Source organism: Toxorhynchites rutilus, chromosome 2 (assembly GCF_029784135.1).
Source record: "Toxorhynchites rutilus septentrionalis strain SRP chromosome 2, ASM2978413v1, whole genome shotgun sequence".
NCBI classification, from domain to species: domain Eukaryota; kingdom Metazoa; phylum Arthropoda; class Insecta; order Diptera; family Culicidae; genus Toxorhynchites; species Toxorhynchites rutilus.
This window is the reverse complement of record NC_073745.1, coordinates 243242845-243263840: the sequence shown is the minus strand read 5'-3', so window position 1 is coordinate 243263840 and position 20996 is coordinate 243242845. Positions and strand designations below refer to the sequence as shown.

The 20996-nt window shown below is 38.9% G+C and overlaps 1 protein-coding gene across 1 annotated transcript in view; it reads right to left on the bottom strand.

Moving 5' to 3' along the window:
• Nucleotides 1-20996, bottom strand: part of LOC129765312 (tyrosine-protein kinase Dnt) — a 192119-nt gene that overhangs the window by 144697 nt on the left and 26426 nt on the right. Inside the window, exon 2 of the mRNA XM_055765487.1 lies at nt 4900-5027. Within this exon, the coding sequence (XP_055621462.1) occupies nt 4900-5027 (128 nt within the window). The remainder of the gene's footprint in view (nt 1-4899; nt 5028-20996) is intronic.

The following is a 20996-nucleotide window of genomic DNA, read 5'->3' as shown; positions in this document are numbered from 1 at the left end:
ATCATCCCAGACAAAGTGCAGAAGATCATAAATTAGCCACCCAGCGGACAGGCGGGCGATCGAGACATAAACATAAACATTGACCAGACGAATTATCGAGAACGGAACTTTCCCAGGAAATCGATAGCATGATTTCATCATGCTATTTCACAACAACGCATCACCAGATCAATATAAATAGAGCAGGGCCACGATTGTAGAGTTAGTCTTAAATTAGTCTCAGTTTAGTCTTAATCTTAGTTTTAAGTAAAAGTAGAGCATAGCTCTAAAATAAATAAAAATTTTTTTTCTTTAAGTTCTAAGAAAGAAAATTAACTTATAAACAATGTGTATGTGAGATAGATGAAAATATTCTAAAGACGTTCTAGTGGGGGTGAACATTGAAAATAATGTCAGTGTGTTCTTACGCTAAGGCAGGAATAATGTCCTCTCGTTATGTTGCTATCTCGCTCGCAACTGTGGTTTCATTTCATTCCATTCCATGTTTGGGTTTAAACTTCTTCAGTTCATTCGCCTCTAGCTCTGAGAAGGGTCCTTGGGGAAAGAAACTCTACTCCATACTCTTCCTTCTTTTGTCTTGAGAAAAACAATCCTCTCCCGATCGACGTTCACGGGCAACATTGTTGCTTCGATGACCACCAAACGAGAAGTAGTGTGAATTAATGATGATGATGATGTTGAATTAGAGAGACTTTAAACTTTTCAGTTTATTCGTCTCTAGCCTTGAGAAAGGCCCTTGGAAAACTTTACTCTACTCCTGCATTACACCTCCACCCTCGCTGCCTTAAGAAAGGCACTCGATCCCTCGTTGTTCAGCTCGTGCAGCAACGATGTTGTCCAGTCGATGTCCGTATGTGAATTAAAATCACAGATGGCTTATTTATACCAAACAAGCTAAAAACGGTTAGAAACGATTGTATGAGTATGAGTTGCTCGTTACTGATGGTACGTGTAGGGTTAGCACACAAATCGGTTTAACAAATGTATGGGAAAAAGGGAATTCTTCCAGATTTCATCAATTCAAACCGTTGAGGGAATAGGGAATCGTAATGTATTAGAATTCGTTCGCTGTGAAAATAGTTATTTACGTTAACTTTATTTCATAAAAAAAGTGACCTGTTTTCTGATTTGACACCCTTCCTGAAAGACGTAGTTCTACGTCAAAATTATCGAAGGCATTCTCATTCTTTGTAAAAAAGACAAATAACTCAGTCAAAAGAACTTTGACTACCAGATAATAACTCATAGCTGTCAACCAAAGCGTCATATCGTTAGTTGAATGTCTGCCATTTGACAATATGGATCGTTTTAGCATCGCACAACGTGTTAATTTTGTTAAATTATACTATAAAAATGATGAAAAACCGGCAAATGTTTTTCGAGCATTATGGACGGATTCTGGTCGTCATGGACGGCCTACAGAGCACACAATCGCTAATGTGGTGCGTAAATTCGAACAAAATGGATCCGTAGCGGATACTGTAAAACCTGTGCATCATCGTAATGTGCGTTCGGCCGAAAATATTGCTGCTGTTGCTGCCAGTGTGGAGGATGACCCGAATGTTTCGATTCCACGACGTGCTCAGCAATTGGGCTTGTCAAACACATCATTGTGGCGAATTTTGCATTTGGACTTGCACCTACATCCATATAAAGTCCAACTGGTACAAAAATTAGAGCGTGGTGACCATGGAATGCGTCGGGCATACGTCGATTGAGTGAACGAACAACAGCAGCAAAATGCTGAATTTTCTCATCAGATTTTCTCCAGCGATGAGGCACATTTCGAGCTCGGTGGCACCCAAAATTTCCGTATATGCTCAGAAAATCCACACGTGATTGTTGAGAGGCCATTGCATCCGCCAAAAGTCACTGTTTGGTGCGCATCATGGTCTGGTGGAGTCATCGGGCCGTATTTCTTTGAAAATGAGGACGGCGAGACGGTAACTATGAATGATGAGCGCTATGGTCGCATGTTAACCGATTTTTTTGAAGATATGGATACGGATGACATGTGGTTTCAGCAGGACGGCGCCACGTGTCACACAACACGACCGAACATGGCCATATTGCGAACGAAATTTGAGAGACGCATAATTTCGCGTTTTGGTGATGCCAATTGGCTGCGATTTGAACCCGCTAGGCTTGTTTTTGTGGGGTTATGCGAAAGACCGTGTCTATGCCAACTCTCCGCAAACTCTTGAACATTTGAAAGACAACATTCGTGAAGTTATGACCGAGATACCGCCCCATATGTGTCGAAAAGTCATCGAAAATTACCTGTTCCGGATCAAGGTGTGCGAGGAAGCCCTAGGTGGACATTTGAATGATGTTGTATTTCACACATAATGGCATAAACCAAACTTTAATTTGAAATAAAAGTTTCATCGAAATTCGAATTCTAAGTGTGTTTTATTTCAATTTACTTTCGGAATTTAAAGTTGGAAAATCCTGTATATGAACTCTGAATCGTTGATAACGAATCCATCCACAGTTGTGCGCAGGAACTTCAAAGAGGAGCTACAGATACCAAAAATGATGAAACATAATCCGAATTTTTCTTGTTTTTCTTGTACTGTATTTTGGAAGAATATAAAGTACGAAACACTCAAATTCAAACGAATTACAATACTATTACTCGACAGCCATAGCCATAGCATTAGCAGCCCGACATGTCAGTTTTGCTCTCACGTGAAACTGGACCTAGAAAATAGATTAATTTTATACTTCAATATAAGTTTGCTCTGTAATCATCTTCGCTCGAGGTTGAAAACGATGATCCTCAACTAAAATAAATATTAAATATCGACGTGGACATCATCTGTACCCCGTACCCCCCTCACCGTGGACACGCGTGGATATTTTCGTACGAAATGATACTGATCAATTTGCATATAAAACAAAACATTACTTCGAAATTGGTTCGGCAGGAATGTAAAAATTTCAACTTCCTTTACTTTTTTTTATTTTGGTTGTAAGTATTTTCAGCTGTGAACAGAGCCAGATTTAATCGTTTATCGAACCGATACATATTTATTATAATGACGAGTTTTGGTAGAAGTACCAGGGAATTTAAAGTAAAAGGAAATTATAAAGGGTCAATTAGAAGATCAATCAATGAATAGTTCTGCGATTGGACCCATGATCATTCGCTTGGTGAGAAAACGTGAACAAAAATTCATTTTGGGCGAGAAACAGTTTTCTGGTTCAACTAGTTTACAATAAAATTCGACATTTCCAACGCATTAAAAATTGAGCTTGTTGTGCAAAACTCGAGGACTTGTAAACAATTTTTCGGTTGACAGATATCGACACTTCGCGATTCAATAAAAACCAGTTGAAAAATCTGAAGCAACGGGCTATCGCAGAACGAATTCCAATAAATATTTTGAAACTTTAGAACAATACCTAAAGCGTTACATAGGCATTTTTTTAAATTCGAAAAATGCCAAAATTGAAACTTTTTTGTTAAAAATGAGCTTTTTTTCATGAAACTGACGAGAAACTAGATACTACACCATTGGCTTACCAGGAATGCCAGATGATTTTTCAAATGTCCATAAAATAGTCAGAAACAGCAATCTGGTCCGAATTTGACAGATGATTGATCCGAAATCGACTTCTCTATTGGCAGTTTTCGTCTCAGGTTTTCAGTTGCATTCATTTTATTTAGTTGCATAATTTTGAATGAAAATTGTGCCTGATAACGATTATATATTAGAGATTTTCAGGAAAACTATCTCAAAAAGAAGCGTGCCCCACCAGCGTGCAAAACAAAATAACAACGATTTCGTTTAGAAACTATGAGGGTTGTATTTTTTCCAATAATTTTAAACTCTGTAAATATTTTCGCATATTTTCAAATATCTTAAAAATAGAGACATTTCTTTACATTTGGCATTCGCTGATTCCTGAATTCGAACGCTAAATTCTGTTTTTGAAGTTTTGAGAGATGCGAGTGCGAGTAAATTCAAAAAACTTTTAAGTAGCTCGCAAGCCGGATTACACATGACACTAACTGGCATGATGTGTTCACACGGTGTGAGTAGCTGCACTGCAGTAACTGACTAGACCGACTCGTATGCTCACTCCCACCGTCTGAACCCAGCTTAAGAGTAGTATTCCCTTTGTTCTAATGTTTAGTTGAACCGATCTGTGGAGACAATTCAGTATGGACCGAAAGAGAGGCCTAAATTCCAACCGTGCATAACAGATGAATGCGTGGACGTAGTTTTATAATAACACACAAAAATGATTTTGAGTTTCGAGAACTTACACGATCCTTCGCTTAGTAAGCGGACGCACAACCAATGTGGTTACTAATACCACTTTATTTCAAACTTTTTCTGAGTGGACTCACTCTATTGGAATACATTCACTCGGATAAATTGTCCATGTGCTCGTCCGCCTATATTTATTAATTGTAAGTCTGACAGCAAACTGGAAATAGCAAAAACGATTGTTAGCAACTGAGTTATAATTTTATGAGAAAACTCAACGATCTTGAATGGTTTGTCTTCTAGTCTAGTCTATTATGTGGAGTGTATCCATTATACAAGGAGAATTATATTTTCAGTTGTAAAATACGAACACATTTCAACTCAAAGAAGATGTGAAGCACAATTCTACACAACTTATTCATTCATTTCATTGGGAAAACTTTGTGAAAGTGAGTTAGTATGGCTATTTATTCTATAAACTATAACATGGGTCCACCCACTAAAGCGCGCGCTTTTGATGGATGGATATGCAAACGTTGATTCGCCCACCTGTTTGCACTGGTCGTTCCCGTCGTAACCCACCATTACAAATGGTACACCGTACACGCTCTGTCATAACGTCATCCACATGCATGTCAACCGCCTGGTCAGGAAGAGAAAACACGGAAATAATACTCACCGGATACGCCGTTCGACTCTGCCAGGAAAACTGCAAATCGTCAATGCCGGTTTTCATCGGAACTACGAAGCTGATGGCGTAGTCGTTAATGGCTCCGTCGCGAACGTAGAACAGGTCCGCCTCGATGCCTACAGGAGGAAGATGGAAAAAGAAGGGGAAGAGTGAGCAAGTGGGGTGGCAAACAAGAATGAATATTTTAAGTGAAGAGTCGCTTTCACGAGAAAAATACATTAAAAACAAATTTATCATGATAATGTTGGGTGACGGGGTGCATAAAGGAAAATATTTCCCGGTTCGACCCTCGTTCCCCTGCGCCTTATTTGATTAGGCCGTTAGATAGCCCAATGAACTCTTATAATGGCTGAACTCTCGAGAATTTTTTGTACGTTTGGAAAAAAAAAGGACAGCAAAGTTCAAAATTGAACACATTGATCGAAAATATTTTTTCATTAACTCAGTAATTGGCAAATAATCATTGGCCATTGGTCATTATTTTCCCAAGTGAAAACATTCCAAATAAAATAGAATCATCAGTTGCCGGCAAGCTCTACAACACGATTGCAATCTGAACCAATGAACGATTCCGACACGCGATTATAATCTCATTACGGCGGGAATTATCATCACGCCTTCGCATTTAATCGGTGTAATCGAGATATGGCTTAATCTACTCTTCCACCCACGGTTATTTCCTCTCCAGTACAAGCAAAGCTGGGCGGGGAGAGGAATAACACAAACCCTTTGCCCCCCTGTTGACAAATCTTATAATGAGAAACTGCAGTTGCCGCAAAAGTTATCTGTGGTTTTAACGCAGCGTTCAAAGCAAAAAAAAAGGAGCAGCAATCCGAACTCCAGCTCAGAGCTGCTGAATTGCATTACACAAAAACGGGTGACGACAATCAGGCTCTGGAGGCAGATCTGATTTGGCTACAGCCCGAGATGCAGTGGCATAAATCTCAGTGAAATATTTACCGTCAGTTGCTTTGAGACCAACCCCGGGGGGCCAAGGGCTTTCGCTAAAACAGCAAACTTTGTGGATGTATAACCTCCACAAGGGTGGAATGGTTGCCGGATTATCCATTTCCATCAATGTTGAATTGTGTTTGGATTCAATCCGCAATTTCTATTTAATGTGATATTTCATAATATGAAAGAGAGATATTGTTCCGTTAATAGTTCTCAGCTTACTTTACTTCACGAAATGCATGGTTTTGGTTCTCAATAATTTTTTGTCCTCATAGATGATTTGTAATTTAGGTGGGGTTCAATCGTTTTTATTTTATTTTATTTTTTATTTATTTATTTATTGTCCAAAAAGTATTCTTACCTTTTTAAATCACTACTTCCGATGGCAATACTGTGATGAAACATGAACAAGACTTATACAATAAAATTTAATCTAACTAAACTATTCATTCATAAACTATTCCAGTAGCGTAAACAGTCTCTCCTAAAAATTGCTTCCGATGTTGAACGCTTTAACTCGGATGGTAACATATTCCAGTTTACAACCCCTCTGATGAACAAAGAGTTAGCATAAACAGATGTATTGTTTGCAGGGATAACCATGTTTTGCACACGATGGCCTCGGAACGGAATCAGTCTCTGATGCAGAGTAATTGGCGTACAGTTTGTCAAAATCTTCCTGATGAACATGCAAGAGCGATATGCATACAATCGTTCAAACGGGCAACCCACAAGGTTTTGTTGCAAATGACTCACTCTAGAGTAACGGTTTAAACCATACACGAATCGTACACAACAGTTTAGTGCAACGCGCAGCCTATCCAATGATCCTACACTCGGATTTACATGAAACACATCACCAAACAAAAAATGCGGAAGAATCAGGCTCTTAAAAAGTTTCAGGCTCGTTGTGATGGGAGCACATGATGCACTGCTGTACAACGTTCGCAAACTACTATAAATTTTACCGCATTGCTGGCGTATGAGTCCATCCCATTGAAGATCATTCTGGAATACGAAGCCGAGGTTGCTTGCTTTATCGGTCCGCTGAATCACTTGTCCATCCATAATTATATTCGGCAATAAACTGAGCTGTGATATGTTTCGTGATCTTGTCCTGATCAACAGAACCTTACATTTAGCATGGTTGACATATAATCCATTACGCTGGGTCCACTGCGATATTCTTCCAAGGTCTTCATTTATCATTCTAATCATCTCACGGGTACTCGGGCCTAAGCGGCTAATGTAAAGCTGAACATCATCTGCGTATAGTTGTATGGAACAGTGTTGGAGAACGTTCGGGAGGTCGTTGATGTAGCAACAAAATAACAGTGGTCCTAGCACGGAACCTTGAGGTACACCTAAAGTTACATCAGCACTACTGGAGCGTCGGTCACCGCAGAAAAACTAGCAATTTTAAAAACCACTTGATGAGAAAAATTATAAATATTCCTTCCGAATACACCAAAAAACTCGTAGATAAGGCCTAAGACTGCTAAAGGTAGTGGTAATGAGCAAGGGATACTAATGACGGAATTCGGAAATTGGCCAACGCCTTCGAAATCGAGTAGAGATTTCAACCAGCGTACGATTCTGAGTTTGAGTCAATTTTCATACATTAGAACACCATTTTTAGAGATATAAAAACCATTATTCTGAAAACAGATAGCAAACCTTTTAACTCTCAGATGACACTATAACTTTATCTAAATAGAATGTTCCGAAAGCTTGTTTTCGACTTTGAAAAGAAGGGATATCTGCTTGGTGGAGTACGATTACGAATTTGAGTCACTGTATATTTACAAATAGAAAAAAAAATAGTAGAAATCTCAAAACAAGAAACTTGGATCTTCAAAGTGGTGTACATCTCATCTCCATGTGTTGATTTCTCTAGTAGTTCGCATACGACTAAAATTGTTTTTATGGTACACTATATGCTTCAATATTTAACACATCTACATCCGATATAACTCCAATTGCCTGTTCAAAAATCTATATCAAATGGCATCACTTCCGCAGCTCCTCGAAACAAGGCAGAATCCAGGAAAAACACATTCCCGACCGACTGCTTCCTCTATCAGACCGTGACCAGCCCGCGAGGAAGCCTTGATTTAGCCCCGATCCAGCATCGCTTGCAAGGCCATCATCCATGGCCACAGCTTTTCGCACGACAGTCTCGACATGAAAAAACAGAGAGAGCAAAGGAGAATCATAACAGTCACTTGAGTAAATATTTGCATGAAAAATAGGCGAGCGAGAGATGGAAGCCGTGAAAAACGGCGAAGTTTCAGGAACATGATGACTATGAGTGGGGATCACAATTTCTTTTTTTCCGCACTCGGTGAAGGCGCTGGCATGACTTGGTTTTGCCGGAGTTCGGAGGATTTTGGTGTCTCACTGTTATTTTTTCTCCTCAGGAGCAAAATACGCTTGCGGCAAAACTTTCCTTTTCGCATTTCTTTCCGCAAACAGAGTTGGATGATTTTTTTACTCCTAGCTTTGTGTGGATCTAGGAGCAGATTCCAATAGATGCGGGGGAGGGAGAGCAAGCAAATCATGGATTGTTATTGAGCAGTATTTATTCAACCAGATTGCTGTTTATTTTTCAATTGCTTATTTATTCGGAACGGTCGGTTCGGTGGTGGGTAAAATGATGACTGTGGCAACTTCTTCATCATGACTACTAGGTGAACTAGGGTCTAATTCAGAAGACTGTTACATTGAAAAACGACCGCTCTGTTGAGAATCTGTTTTGATTTTATAGAGACTGAGGGTATTCTGTAAGGCTTACATGGCATCAATTGGATTGTACGACATATTGCGTTCTAGTGCTGGTGAAGCATGTGAACTATTTGTTTGAGTAGCCAGCTATTTCCATTCGGCACGATAACAATTTTTTTTTCTGAAAAATATCGCCTAATCAACATATATTTTGTTATTGGGTCTATTTGTTACACCGAATACATATTGAAATACACAACGACGTTGATTAAAATGAAGTTTGAGACTCAAAACAGAATACTTTGAGGTTGGTCTATATGTGTTGTTTCTCAAAGAAACGAAACCCCGGACCCTGGGGTGGCAAGGAAGGAATATGACCACCGCTATTAAAATTTTGATCATCTCCGGATGATCTATCTGCTAGAGTTCCAGCGCTTTGTAGGAAACATAGACACAATCGTTGGGAGATTATTGAATTATGTTCCAGAATTCGTGTAGAGTAGAGATGTTGACCAAACCTTCTTCCACTCGAAAGGGTTTATAAACGGTCATCAGACTGGATCTGCCACTGCTTAATTGATGTTCATCAATTAGATATGGAGAAGACGAAGCAGCGTCAACATCAAGTTACTAAAAAAAGCAGAAAGGTGTCCTGATTTTCTTTACGTTGATCGGAATTTTTTCATCTGGATATGCATCATTTATAGGGAGATCCAATAGTCCTGATATCAACTGCAATCTTTGATAAATGTCGCTGTGAGCTTCTTGAATACAGTTTTTGTCCATCAAATGTTCTTGGATTCTCTAGAGCAGGGGCTCTCAAAGTGGCCGATATCGATCCCTTGGGTTAGATATTGGTTTCTGAGGGGTCGACATGAACGAAAATTGATTTTGGGTCTAATAATGGACCCCCATTAATTAACACATGTTCTTGTTTGAATCTTTCAAGATACAGTATAGGTTGTGTTACGTAGACAATAACAGTTCGGCTGAAATGTTCATAAGGTTGACGTCTAGATGGCGCCTCATGCAAAAATCTACTTGACTATCACAAAGCACCATCTTTCAATGGATACGTGTCAAAATTTGACAGCAATCGGTCGATTGGTTCGTGAGTCACAGCATTGAGAGTGAAGCAATTTTTGTTATTGTGAAAAAAATCACAAATCAATGAAAACGAATCAATGAAAAATTGCATGAATTGGGTTATGAATTGCTTCCGCATCCACCTTATTCTCCAGATCTGGCACCCAGCGACTATTTTCTCTTCGCATTTTTTAAGACCGATGATGAAGTGATTACCGATACTGAGGCCTATTTTGGAAAACCCGAAAGAGTGCTATAAAAATGGTATCGAAAAGGTACAAGATCGCTAAAATCGTTGTATCGCCCTCGTTAAAATCGTTCTATCAATGACACAAGCGATGAGAAAAAGACGCTTCGATAACTGCATAGTCAAATGGATCCAGGGCATGCTCACACATAGACGAATCACCTCGGAGCTGGGCGGGTCGTCGACATCTGTGAGTGCAACGAAAGGTTGCCCACAAGGAGGGGTTTTATCACCCCTCCTTTGGTCACTTGTAGTTGACGACCTGCTGATAAGTTTAGAGGTGATAAGTTTAGAGGTCATAATGGTACGAGGCAAGTTTGATGACGTGTTATCGATCAGAATGCAGATGACCAAAGTTTAAGGTCATCTGCATTCTGATCGATAACACGTCATCAAACTTGCCTCGTACCATTATGACCTCTAAACTTATCACCTCTAAACTTATCAGCAGGTCGTCAACTACAAGTGGTGTATCACAGAAGGTCTGAGCATAAATCCCTCAAAAACAACAATTATTCTGTTCACCAAAAAGAAAAAACAGCACCTGCAGTCTCTACATCTTGGGGGAGAGGAAATAAAAATCAGCGCTTCAGTGAAATAAAGGGTGTGTCACATCAAATTGCATCACGGAAAAAACGCTGTAGAAATTTAATTTTTAGGCATTATATCTTCAGCTTTCGCTTATAATCAGATAAGAGTGTATAGATCACGTTGGCCATGCTTCACTGTCAATTTTTCGTAAATTTGGAAAAATGTCGTCGAACGAAAAAGAGCGTCGTGAATTAATCCTGTGCACTCATTTCGAGAATCCGGAGTTGTCACATCGGGACATCGGTAAGATGCTGGGAATCGTCCAATCCACGGTCAGCAGAGTACTAAAACGATACTTCGAGAACCTAACCATCGACCGGAAGGTGAAGAACGGCAAAAATGGATGCTCCGTCAGTGAAACAGATCACAAGCGCGTAGTTAAGCAGTTTAGACGTGATCCGAGAAGTTCGGTCCGGGATGTCGCCAATAAGCTGAATTTGTCAAGTTCATTCGTCCAGCGGACCAAGCAGCGGGAGGGCCTGCGTGCATACAAGGTTCAGAAGGCTCCTAACCGCGACAAAAGGCAAAACATGATGGGGAAGACGCGAGTCCGGAAGCTGTACACCGAAATGCTGACGAAGCCGCATTGCCTGGTAATAGACGACGAAACCTACGTCAAAGCGGACTTTCGTCAGCTGCCGAGCCTGTTGTTCTTCTCCGCAGAGGACAAATTCAGCGTTCCGGAGGAGATTCGCAAGCAGAAACTATCCAAGTTTGCCAAAAAGTACATGATGTGGCAAGCGATCTGCTCTTGCGGAAAGCGGAGCGCCCCCTTCGTGATGACCGGCACGGTAAACGGGCAGGTTTACCTTAAAGAGTGCCTACAGAAGCGCTTACTACCACTATTGAAGCAGCACGAGGGCCCGACCATCTTCTGGCCGGATCTCGCTTCGTGCCACTATTCAAAGGACGTATTGGAGTGGTACGAAGCCAACGGGGTCACCTTCGTGCCAAAGGAAATGAACCCGCCCAACGCGCCGGAGCTTCGCCCAATAGAGAAATATTGGGCGATTATGAAGCAGGCCCTCCGGAAGAACCCAAAAGTTGTCAAATCGGAGGCGGACTTCAAGAGAAAATGGATTTCTGTTCAAAAAAAACTACAACCTGACGTTGTACAGAACCTTATGGACGGGGAAAAGGAGAGGTGCGAGCATACGGGCTTGGGCTCGAAGTATGAATAAAAAAAAATGCCAAAAGTTGTTTAATAGTTTTTATTTTACTGTCTAAAATTTTCAAAAGGATCGGTCTACTGAGCGAATTTCTACAGCGTTTTTTCCGTGATGCAATTTGATGTGACACACCCTTTATCTAGGTGTTATCTTAGATGCCAAATTAAACTGGAACGCGCACCTAGATTCAATAATCAGCAAGGCCAACTCAGCTCTATGGGCATGCTCTAAAATGATAGGAAGAACATGGGGCCTTAAACCAAAAATGGTTATGTGGGTTTACACTGCAATTGTGCGGCCTAGGATAACGTATGACTCACTTGTATGGTGGCCAAAGACTATGGAGATTGTAGCTACAAAAAAGCTAAACAAACGCCAACGACTAGCATGCCTTGCAATTACTGGGACAATGCGAAGTACACCCTCAAACGCATTGGAGGCTATCCTTCACCTGGGACCTATGAACCAATATGTTCAGCTAGAGGCTAAAAAAAGCGCTCTAAAGCTTAAAAGATGGAAAAAATACTAGACGGGGACAAAACTGGTCACTTGAGCATCTTGACCATTACCCATTGGATCAGCCTCAGAGATGAACAGTGATTGGATCGAACCTAGGACTAATTATGACATTCCATACAGAGTGATCGAACATTCTCGCTCAGTATGGGATGAAGGTGGCCCCAACGTTCGTAATGGTCCAATCATGTTCTGCACTGATGGGTTGAAAATGGGAATCAGAACGGGTGCTGGAGTGTATGGTCCCAGAACAAAAATCTCTGTGGCTATGGGAAACTGGCCAACAGTTTTTCAGGCAGAAATAGCTGCAATAATAGAATGTCTAAATGTCTGCCTTAAAAGAAAGTATAGACATGCTAACATCTGCATATTCTGTGACAGCTAAGCGGCGCTTAATGCTCTAAATGCCTTCAAGTGCTCTTCAAAAATTGTATGGGAATGCATTTCCCTTCCTACGGCAATTAAGTCAGATAAGTTCGGTACAATTGTACTGGATTCCTGGCCATTGCGGTATAGAGGGCAACGAGCGAGCAGGAACGGCTCAAACTCACCATTCACTGGTCCAGAACCATTCTGTGGACTCTCCGACTGTGTGTTGAAAAGCGAGCTGAAAAAATGGGAAGACCGGGAAGTGACAGCCAATTGGATGGCTGCAAAACTTAAATAGGCGAAAAAATTTATTACGTCGAGTATTAAAATTACTCGATAACTCGAAATTTTTAATTTAGCGACTTGGTCCGCTCACGCTTACAGTGAAAAATGCATGGTCAACGAATTTAAACTAATTATAACTTATAACAGGTTAACCAACCGCAAAGTATTTTAATTGATAAGTATTTTGTGTGAATAAGACAAAAACAAGAAATACATTTTTTGTTTAAAATATTTGGCTATAAGGGTCTGAGGTATCACTTAATTCTGGAAAAGGGTTTTATTGCTCAAAATAGTTTGAGAACCACTGTTCTAGAGTAACAAAATCAGTTGAATGATGAAACTTTGTAATGATTTGACTTTGTATCAATGATTCGTAGGGTAAGTGAAAGCAATTTGGACTGTCTAAGCAAATCGCTCAATATTCTTCTTCTTCTTATATGGCACTAACGTTCCTAGAGGAACTCCGCCGTCTCAACGTAGTATTGCTTGCGTAATTTTCATTAGTACTTAGTTGAGATTTCTATGCCAAATAACACGCCTTGAATGCATTCTGAGTGGCAAGCTCTAGAATACGCGTGACCACAGTGCAAGTCAGGGGAAATTTCTTTGAAGAAAAATTTCCCCGATCAGAACGAGAATCGAACCCGAACCCCCGGTATGTTAGGTTTGACGATAACCACTCGGCCACGGGAGCACACATCGCTCAATATTGCCAATACTGAAACGGCCTAGATAAAAAAATGCCCTATCTTTAACCGAGAAAACTATGAAAATTTGACTCAATCAATAATTACAAAAACAATAATTTCAAAACAAGCAAAAATTTTTCGCAAAAGTAATATTTTTTCAAAGAAAGTCATAAGCTTCAATTTGATATGTCGATCATCTAAATCGGTACAGTAGTTCGAAAGTTATGAATTTTTGTAGTGGAAAAAATAGGGAAAATTTGTTTTTTCGAACCAACATTTACTCAAATGCAACGTTAACCCGGAAGCCATGGCGTCGTGGACGTATGTAAAACATTGAAAAGTAATAGAAAAGCACCGAAAAACACAGAGGAACATAATTCAATGGTGAAATTTCAAGTTCCATGAAACGCGACCCAACGAAACTGTCTTAGTGATACAAGTCGACATGTTGTTATCGGCATCATGATATAGCTTCGTCGAGCAATCGATTACGGATCGTATTCTAACGTTAATTTTTATTCATTGATGAAGAATGCATCTTTAGGAAAAAATTGTCATTTTTTTGCAGCTGAAGAAAAAAAATCTCATTTTTACATACAAATGTTCCTGATGTGTTAATTTTACAACTTATTTCTTGAATTTTGTCAAGATTGAGTTTTTAGCGATTGCTCATGTGACCTGTATACGTCTCTCCTCTCTTGATTTTCTATTCACCTGAATGTCTTATAAGCCTTGATGTAATATGTATTCAAATGAGACATATACCAAAAAAGCCTATCAAGGATCTACGGCGTTCACAATAAGCGTGAGTGAACATACATTTTCCCAATTTCAATAATGCCCGCGCGCCATGTAGGGGAAAAGGGGGGAATTTGGACCTCCTAAGCAAATCGCATAATATTTCCAAACCAATACGGTCTAAATCCAAAATGTCACATTGTATACTGATCTACACTTGTTTTCTCTCAATCAATAATGTTTAATCATTATATCAAGCTTGAAACCATCAAATATATCACAAAATAAAAGAGATGATTTTTGGACATTGAAATTTGATGCGGGGTGATTTGGTCCAGTGTGTGTTTCATCGAAAAAAAAACATACTTATGTTTATGTGAAGTATTTTGGGATAATGTTACAATCAGTAACAGTGTTTTGGGATCGATACCAGGTGTCTTGGCCAGATTCTAGACCAGAAAAATAGGATTGACACCATCTCGAATTCTGCATGAATCTCTTCACTGTTGTTCGAGCATTTTCAAACACATTCGTTGTTGGTCAAAGAAAATCCGTTCTTGATGACCTGAGTTGCTCTTTCAAGCTCCTCCTTCTTCCAACGTTATCTGCCCATCCTCTTTTTGTAATTCCGTGACATTTGGAATCAAATAGATCAAAGAAAAGTCTCAAACCTGTAGGACCAATTCACCCCACAGAAACGTGTCCATGTCACCCCACACAACATGCAAAAATTAAAATGCAATTAATTTCATTTATTGTTATCAAATTTACAATTTCGCTGCATCAAATTGTTCCTCTTCTGTAGACGAACAGAACTTTACTGCACAATACACGAAAAGTTTGTTGAATCAGCGGGAAAAACCTTAAAACCACGATCGGAAAACTCACATTTTTTGACAATCAAAGTGCTTGTTGTGTTCATGCTACCGTTTCCTTCCACCTGCCGAATTTTACCAAAGTTTTTTTACGTTAGTTACATACGGTTCAATAATAAAAGAAAATGACATTATAAAAAATCCAAGTTAAGCCGTACTTTTTGAGATAAAGGGGTGGTCCAAATCACCCCGTATGTCCAGCTCACCCCGTGTTACCCTACATCAAATTGATACAAGGCTCGTAGAAACGTTGCATTTACTGATACACGCTCTGATAGACTTGCTAGTGAGAGTGTGTTGTGTGATTGTGAATCAAATTATACTTATACTTCTGTGCAATTAGGCGGAAAGATTGCGAATAAAAAGTGTTTTGACCCGAGGACGACTAGTCTCAGTTTAAGCATAGCTCTAGATTGCCAGAATGGATGCGACGGTACAGTTCAGTAGAGCCCCAAGGCATCCGTAAATGAAGATTAAGTAGATTAAAGTTTTGTACTTTTTCCCATGCTGTTTCAATAAACGAAAAAAACTTTTCGGGGCTACCAGTTCGTTCCGCCTAGTGGCGTTTCCCGAGAGGCGCAGCATTTCCTATAAACCTTCGCCAGCACTCGTAATAGTCCTCAAGTTGTTCAACTTTTCATCGCCAGCAACCTGTAAAGTCATGGAAATTAATAACTTCGGGACACACCGAAAGCACCAAGCATGTTCATACTGCCAAGTGTTTTACTTTCGGTGAGTAAACCGTAGAGTAACTGAAACGGCTCTCCTGATAAAGCGCGCCACAACGAAAGTCCAGCCCGAGGAGCGCTTGCTATTAGCGAATTCCCACCCACTCGTGTGAGTTTGTTGCTGCCGTCCTGACGTCGCATAAGATGATTACGTTCGGTACATTGACTTTTATGAGCTGCCGATTCACTTGGAACTTTCCGCCGTCCTTTGATGTCCTAGTCCCGAAAGCGTCTAGTGAAAATAGCTTTAAAATAATATTTCTCCGAAGCATCGGAAGGCGATCTCAATTTTGATGTTGCTATTGTCAAGCATGAGCAGCCTGGCTATGGAAACAGAGTCCGTTTTCTAGTCTTTTAAAAATATACAAAGGCTCTCATTATAATGACGACTTGTTAGGCAAGCGACTTTATGAGGCAGAAGATCTCGTTTCTCCTCCCACTGGTAGTAACAAAAAAAAACAACAAAAAACGCTACGGAACGAACGATAAGCGCTGCAATACGGCGGCTAGCGCACATAATTGAGATCAGAATGGCGTTGACGCAATGCTTCTGCTGTTGAAAACGTGGATATGGGTGAACCGAAACGAGAGGAAGATCGTTATGATGGAAACGTTTTGGGCAGATAAAGAAGCGCAATTATAGCATCGCCAGAGGTAAAGTTTGGGTGGCAGGGAGGGGACGCGAATTTTTGGACAGGGATTAATAATGAATTGGGCGATGCGTAACCTTGGAGTTTATACGAAGTGCTTTAAAGACGTAACTTCAATGAAAATTGAACAGCAACTTTGATAATTTGTGTCTTTGGCATATATCGAATGATGATGTTCTGCGTCAAATGAAAGATTAATTTATTAGCTACCACTTACCCTCAATTTCATTCAACTTTGTATGCCTTTATTCGGCCACAATTTCGGTTCAAAGCAAATATGTGCGGAAGGTGTTTTCAATTTTTATAACACAACTTTATAGAATACAAAAATATGTAAACTTTTCTGCAGTACAGTATTCTACAGATTGATAAACGAATTCTTATGTAGGACAGAAACATTCAATTGGACCTCCTACAGAGAAAAATGCACATTTGGCCAACGTTAGATTTTTCGAACAGTCATTTATTGGAGAATAGAAGATTTGAAAAAATTAATTCTTGAACATTAGGGTTTCTTTAGTGCCAAAAATCGAAATTACACCAAATGCTTCCGTAAATTATTTTTTCTACAGTTTTTATACTTCATTACTTTGCATGTGTTGGAAGTAGTCCCCACGTTGTACAAGCATGGAGCTTTTAATGTCTACAGGTCGGACTCGATTATATACAGATTCGATTACATGTGATTCGATTATATACAATTTGATAATTTTTTTTTGTATTTCAAATATGACTTATTTCAAGGAAAAATGTAACCTTTCAACGTTAAGGTGAAATTTAAGTGACTATTATTTGTATTATTTGTATTAAAATTGTGATTTTTGAAGATTTTGCTTGAATTTTCACCAGGAATTGTTTATATTGATATTGCAGCGAAATTAAGATAGATAGAAGTTGGGTGACAAAGAACAACTTATAGAGCAGTTAAAGAGGTTTAATTTAATTGGTGGAAACAACTATGTTTAATATGACTTTTTAGAATAACACATTAAAAATTACTCATTTTGAAGTATTTCACTTCCAAAATGTTATTTAAATCCACTAATTTAGATGTTTCACAACTATATACTGCCGTTCTACGCATAGTTGTCCCATGTTCCAAAATCAGCATCTTTAAAAAAACGCAATCAAAGTTTTCTAGCATATTTGTCTACCAGAAGTTTTAAGCATTTCAGTTGAGCAATCCAACGGGTTTTTATTAGCAGTAAACTATCGTCTAATGAAATGTGAATTGTTCCCCTCAATTGAATCAAGCAAGCTTGATTATAAATTTAAAAATTCATGGTGGGACAGCTATGCCTAGAATATCAACATGGGACAATTGAGCTTGATGTTGTTTTTTTGAAATACTGGGAACAAACAATAAGTTTTTTTTTGTGTTTTCCGAAAGATTATGCATGAAAACATCGTTTTATGAAGAAGGGAGTGATCTGCAACACCTTTGCAGAATATAAATCTCATTGTTATTAGGCATTCACTAACAAGGTGTACACGTGTTCTGTTCTGTTTTTTTTATTTTTTTGAGAACTAGTTCGTTCTATCAAACCAGAAATGAGTGAAATAGCCCTCCTGAAAGCGTGGTATTAAATTCTTGTGCTTGAACCGATTTATTAAAAACGGACAGTTGCTAGTGGGAGTGAGATGAACTGTGAAAAGTCTGTTTAATCTATTCCTAAGGAATTCCCTGCGTCTGTAAATGGAAATCAAATCCAAATGTGGACTGTTTAGTAGCTGACTGGAACCAAAAGCAAAATAGTTGAGAGTCTGTTCATTTATACTGCTGAACAGCGCGGTATCACTTCTAGGTGGATTAATTCGATTTTTTCATCATTTAACGGACATTCATGAAGAGGTCAGACCTTGGTTGAATAAAATTATTCCTCTCGCTATCGATAAATCTCTTCGCTTCATATACTACAAACCTGTTCATATTACCCCCACTATATGTCCATAATTTCAATAAAAAACATTGAAAAACACTTTTTTGTAAAATATTTGGCCAAGTAGGTAGAAAAACAGTATATAGAATTGCAAGAAACTGCATCAAAGTTTTGGGAAACATGAGTTTCCAAAGATATAATTGAAGTTCTCCTTAACATGTCCGTTTTACCCCCACCTCCCCTACATAATTCGATTATATACAGTGAAAATAAATCCAAGATTGTATATAATCGAGTCCGCCGTATAAGTCGAGTCCGTATAAGAATAATTTTCTTTACTTTTCAATAAATTTATCTCATATTTTACATCTTTAGCACAAAGACATACGCGTTGAATGTATTTTAAAATAGTTCAGTTCCGCCGTCTCCCAGCTGAGCAAATGATTGCTAAATTACGCTTAAAATATATACTGAACTAAGGAATACTAAGGATAGGGAACTGTACAGTCAGCAGCGGGCCTTAGAAAGCTGATGTTTTTTTTTCCGCCTATTATTTCAACCGTTAGAGTTCAATAAATTAGATTTTTAAAATATAAGCATAGCCCCTATAAGTGCTTTGAATAACAAGTGAATTTCACTAATGAATGTCCCAGTGCAATAGTCAACATTTATTTTAAACAATGAACAAGAAACTTATAAATTCAATATTTGGTTGGTTTTCTGTTTTTTCGAATCGTTTCTTAAATTCGGCTTGACATTGAATCGATCAGATTATCCAGCATTCTTTGTGGAATTTTATTCCACTCATCTCTAACACATATCTGCCGCTCACGAATTGTTCCAAATTGTCGTCCGCCACGGTAAACATGCCTTGCCACAATCTTACAAAGATTCTCAATGGGGTTTAAGTCCGGGATACGAGCTAGCCAGTTCAAAACCTGAATGATTCTCTCGGAGAACCATGACAAAGATTTCTTGCTGACGTGAATGGCCTCATTATCTTGCAGGAATATGAAGCTGTCGTCCATTACGCCTTCGGTAAACGGTATCAGTATAGGTGTCTTTCCCCTTCTTGAAAAAGCGGCCCATACCCTGAGATTGGCTCTTCCAAAGTTCCTCCTCAATGTCACCTGAAGATTTTTTCGAAGATTATGTCAATAATACGCGCACCGAATCAGGGTTTCAAAAACATTTTTAGGATGCGCAAATTTCATGAAACGTCGATATGTACTGTTATCTTAAAAAATTTGTTTCGTCAAAAATCGACACTCAATCGGACCTTATTTACTAGTGTTGCAGACGCCAAAATGTGAGTTTTTTGGAAACCGAATATGTAAAGAAAATCTCGACGTGAAGTAAAGTAAATCTCAACGTTTCATGCAATTTTAAAACATTTGGAATACATTTTTTTTTGAAAACCTCGATTCCATGTACTCTTCCTTCGGGTGATTTTTCAGTTTAAAAAAAACTCAAACTTTGACGGCTGTGCGAAACTAGTAAATGAAGTCCGATTGAGCTAAGATTTTGCATTGGGTAGTTTTTCGTGGGAATCAACACTTTTAAGAAAGTCCCGTTTGAAAATTCGAGATGACCATTCCCATTGGTACCCTAATGTACACTCTTACAACTTCATCTTGATGATTTGACGGGTGTTCCAGATATCGTCATTAAGGTTGGGTAAATACTAAGATGTTAGCTGCGTCTATAGGAACTTCGAAAAATATTTAAAAAATGTATTCCAAAAAATCGAGGGGTTGTATCCGAGACACGATCGTTTAGGACGTAGGACTACGCAATCTTTTTTTTAAATTTGTTGGTTTATCATTTTGGATATTATATGCGAATACGTCGAAATTAAATAAATAACTCTTTAGTAAAAAGTCCCGGAGACCCTGAAAAGATTTAATAGCTTGCGTGGTTTTGCAGAATAATTTCGAGAAGCAACGATTCTTTCTTGCTTTTGCGAGAACAATACACTAATTAGTCATATGTTGCAATTTGTTTATATCAATTTTATATCAATGCACTTTATTTAACATTATTTAACGAGAGGCATCTTCCGTGCATCGCCATTCAACAAGCATCAAACACGCATCTAACAGATGCACACAGTTGCAATTTCAAGTGAAATATTCGCTAGCGTTCACAGCTCGAGGGGAAACATAATACACCAAACGAGTAGAATAAGCGACCTTTGTTGTTTCGGGCACAGAAAGATTCTGAGAATTTTCCTCAGAGGAGATGCAATACTTATACGCTAGCGTCAGCTTACTTCGCTTCTTCTTCTTTTTTTTCTTCTTCTTATTTTCATTTATTCACGGAGACTTTAAATCCAACGATTCGTCTCCGTCTGTTTCTATTCTAGCGGCTGCATAAGTTGCTCATTATTGACAGCTCTGTTCGGGAAAGCATACAAATGGACAGGACAAATGTATGGGGAAATGGGAATGCTTCCAATTTTTATCAATTTAAACCATATACAGACTATGTGATTGCAATGCATAGCATATCAAACAAATTTTAGAAAGTTTCTGATTCGATTGGTATGCAAATCGTTAAAATCCGTTCGCAGCAAAAATAGTTA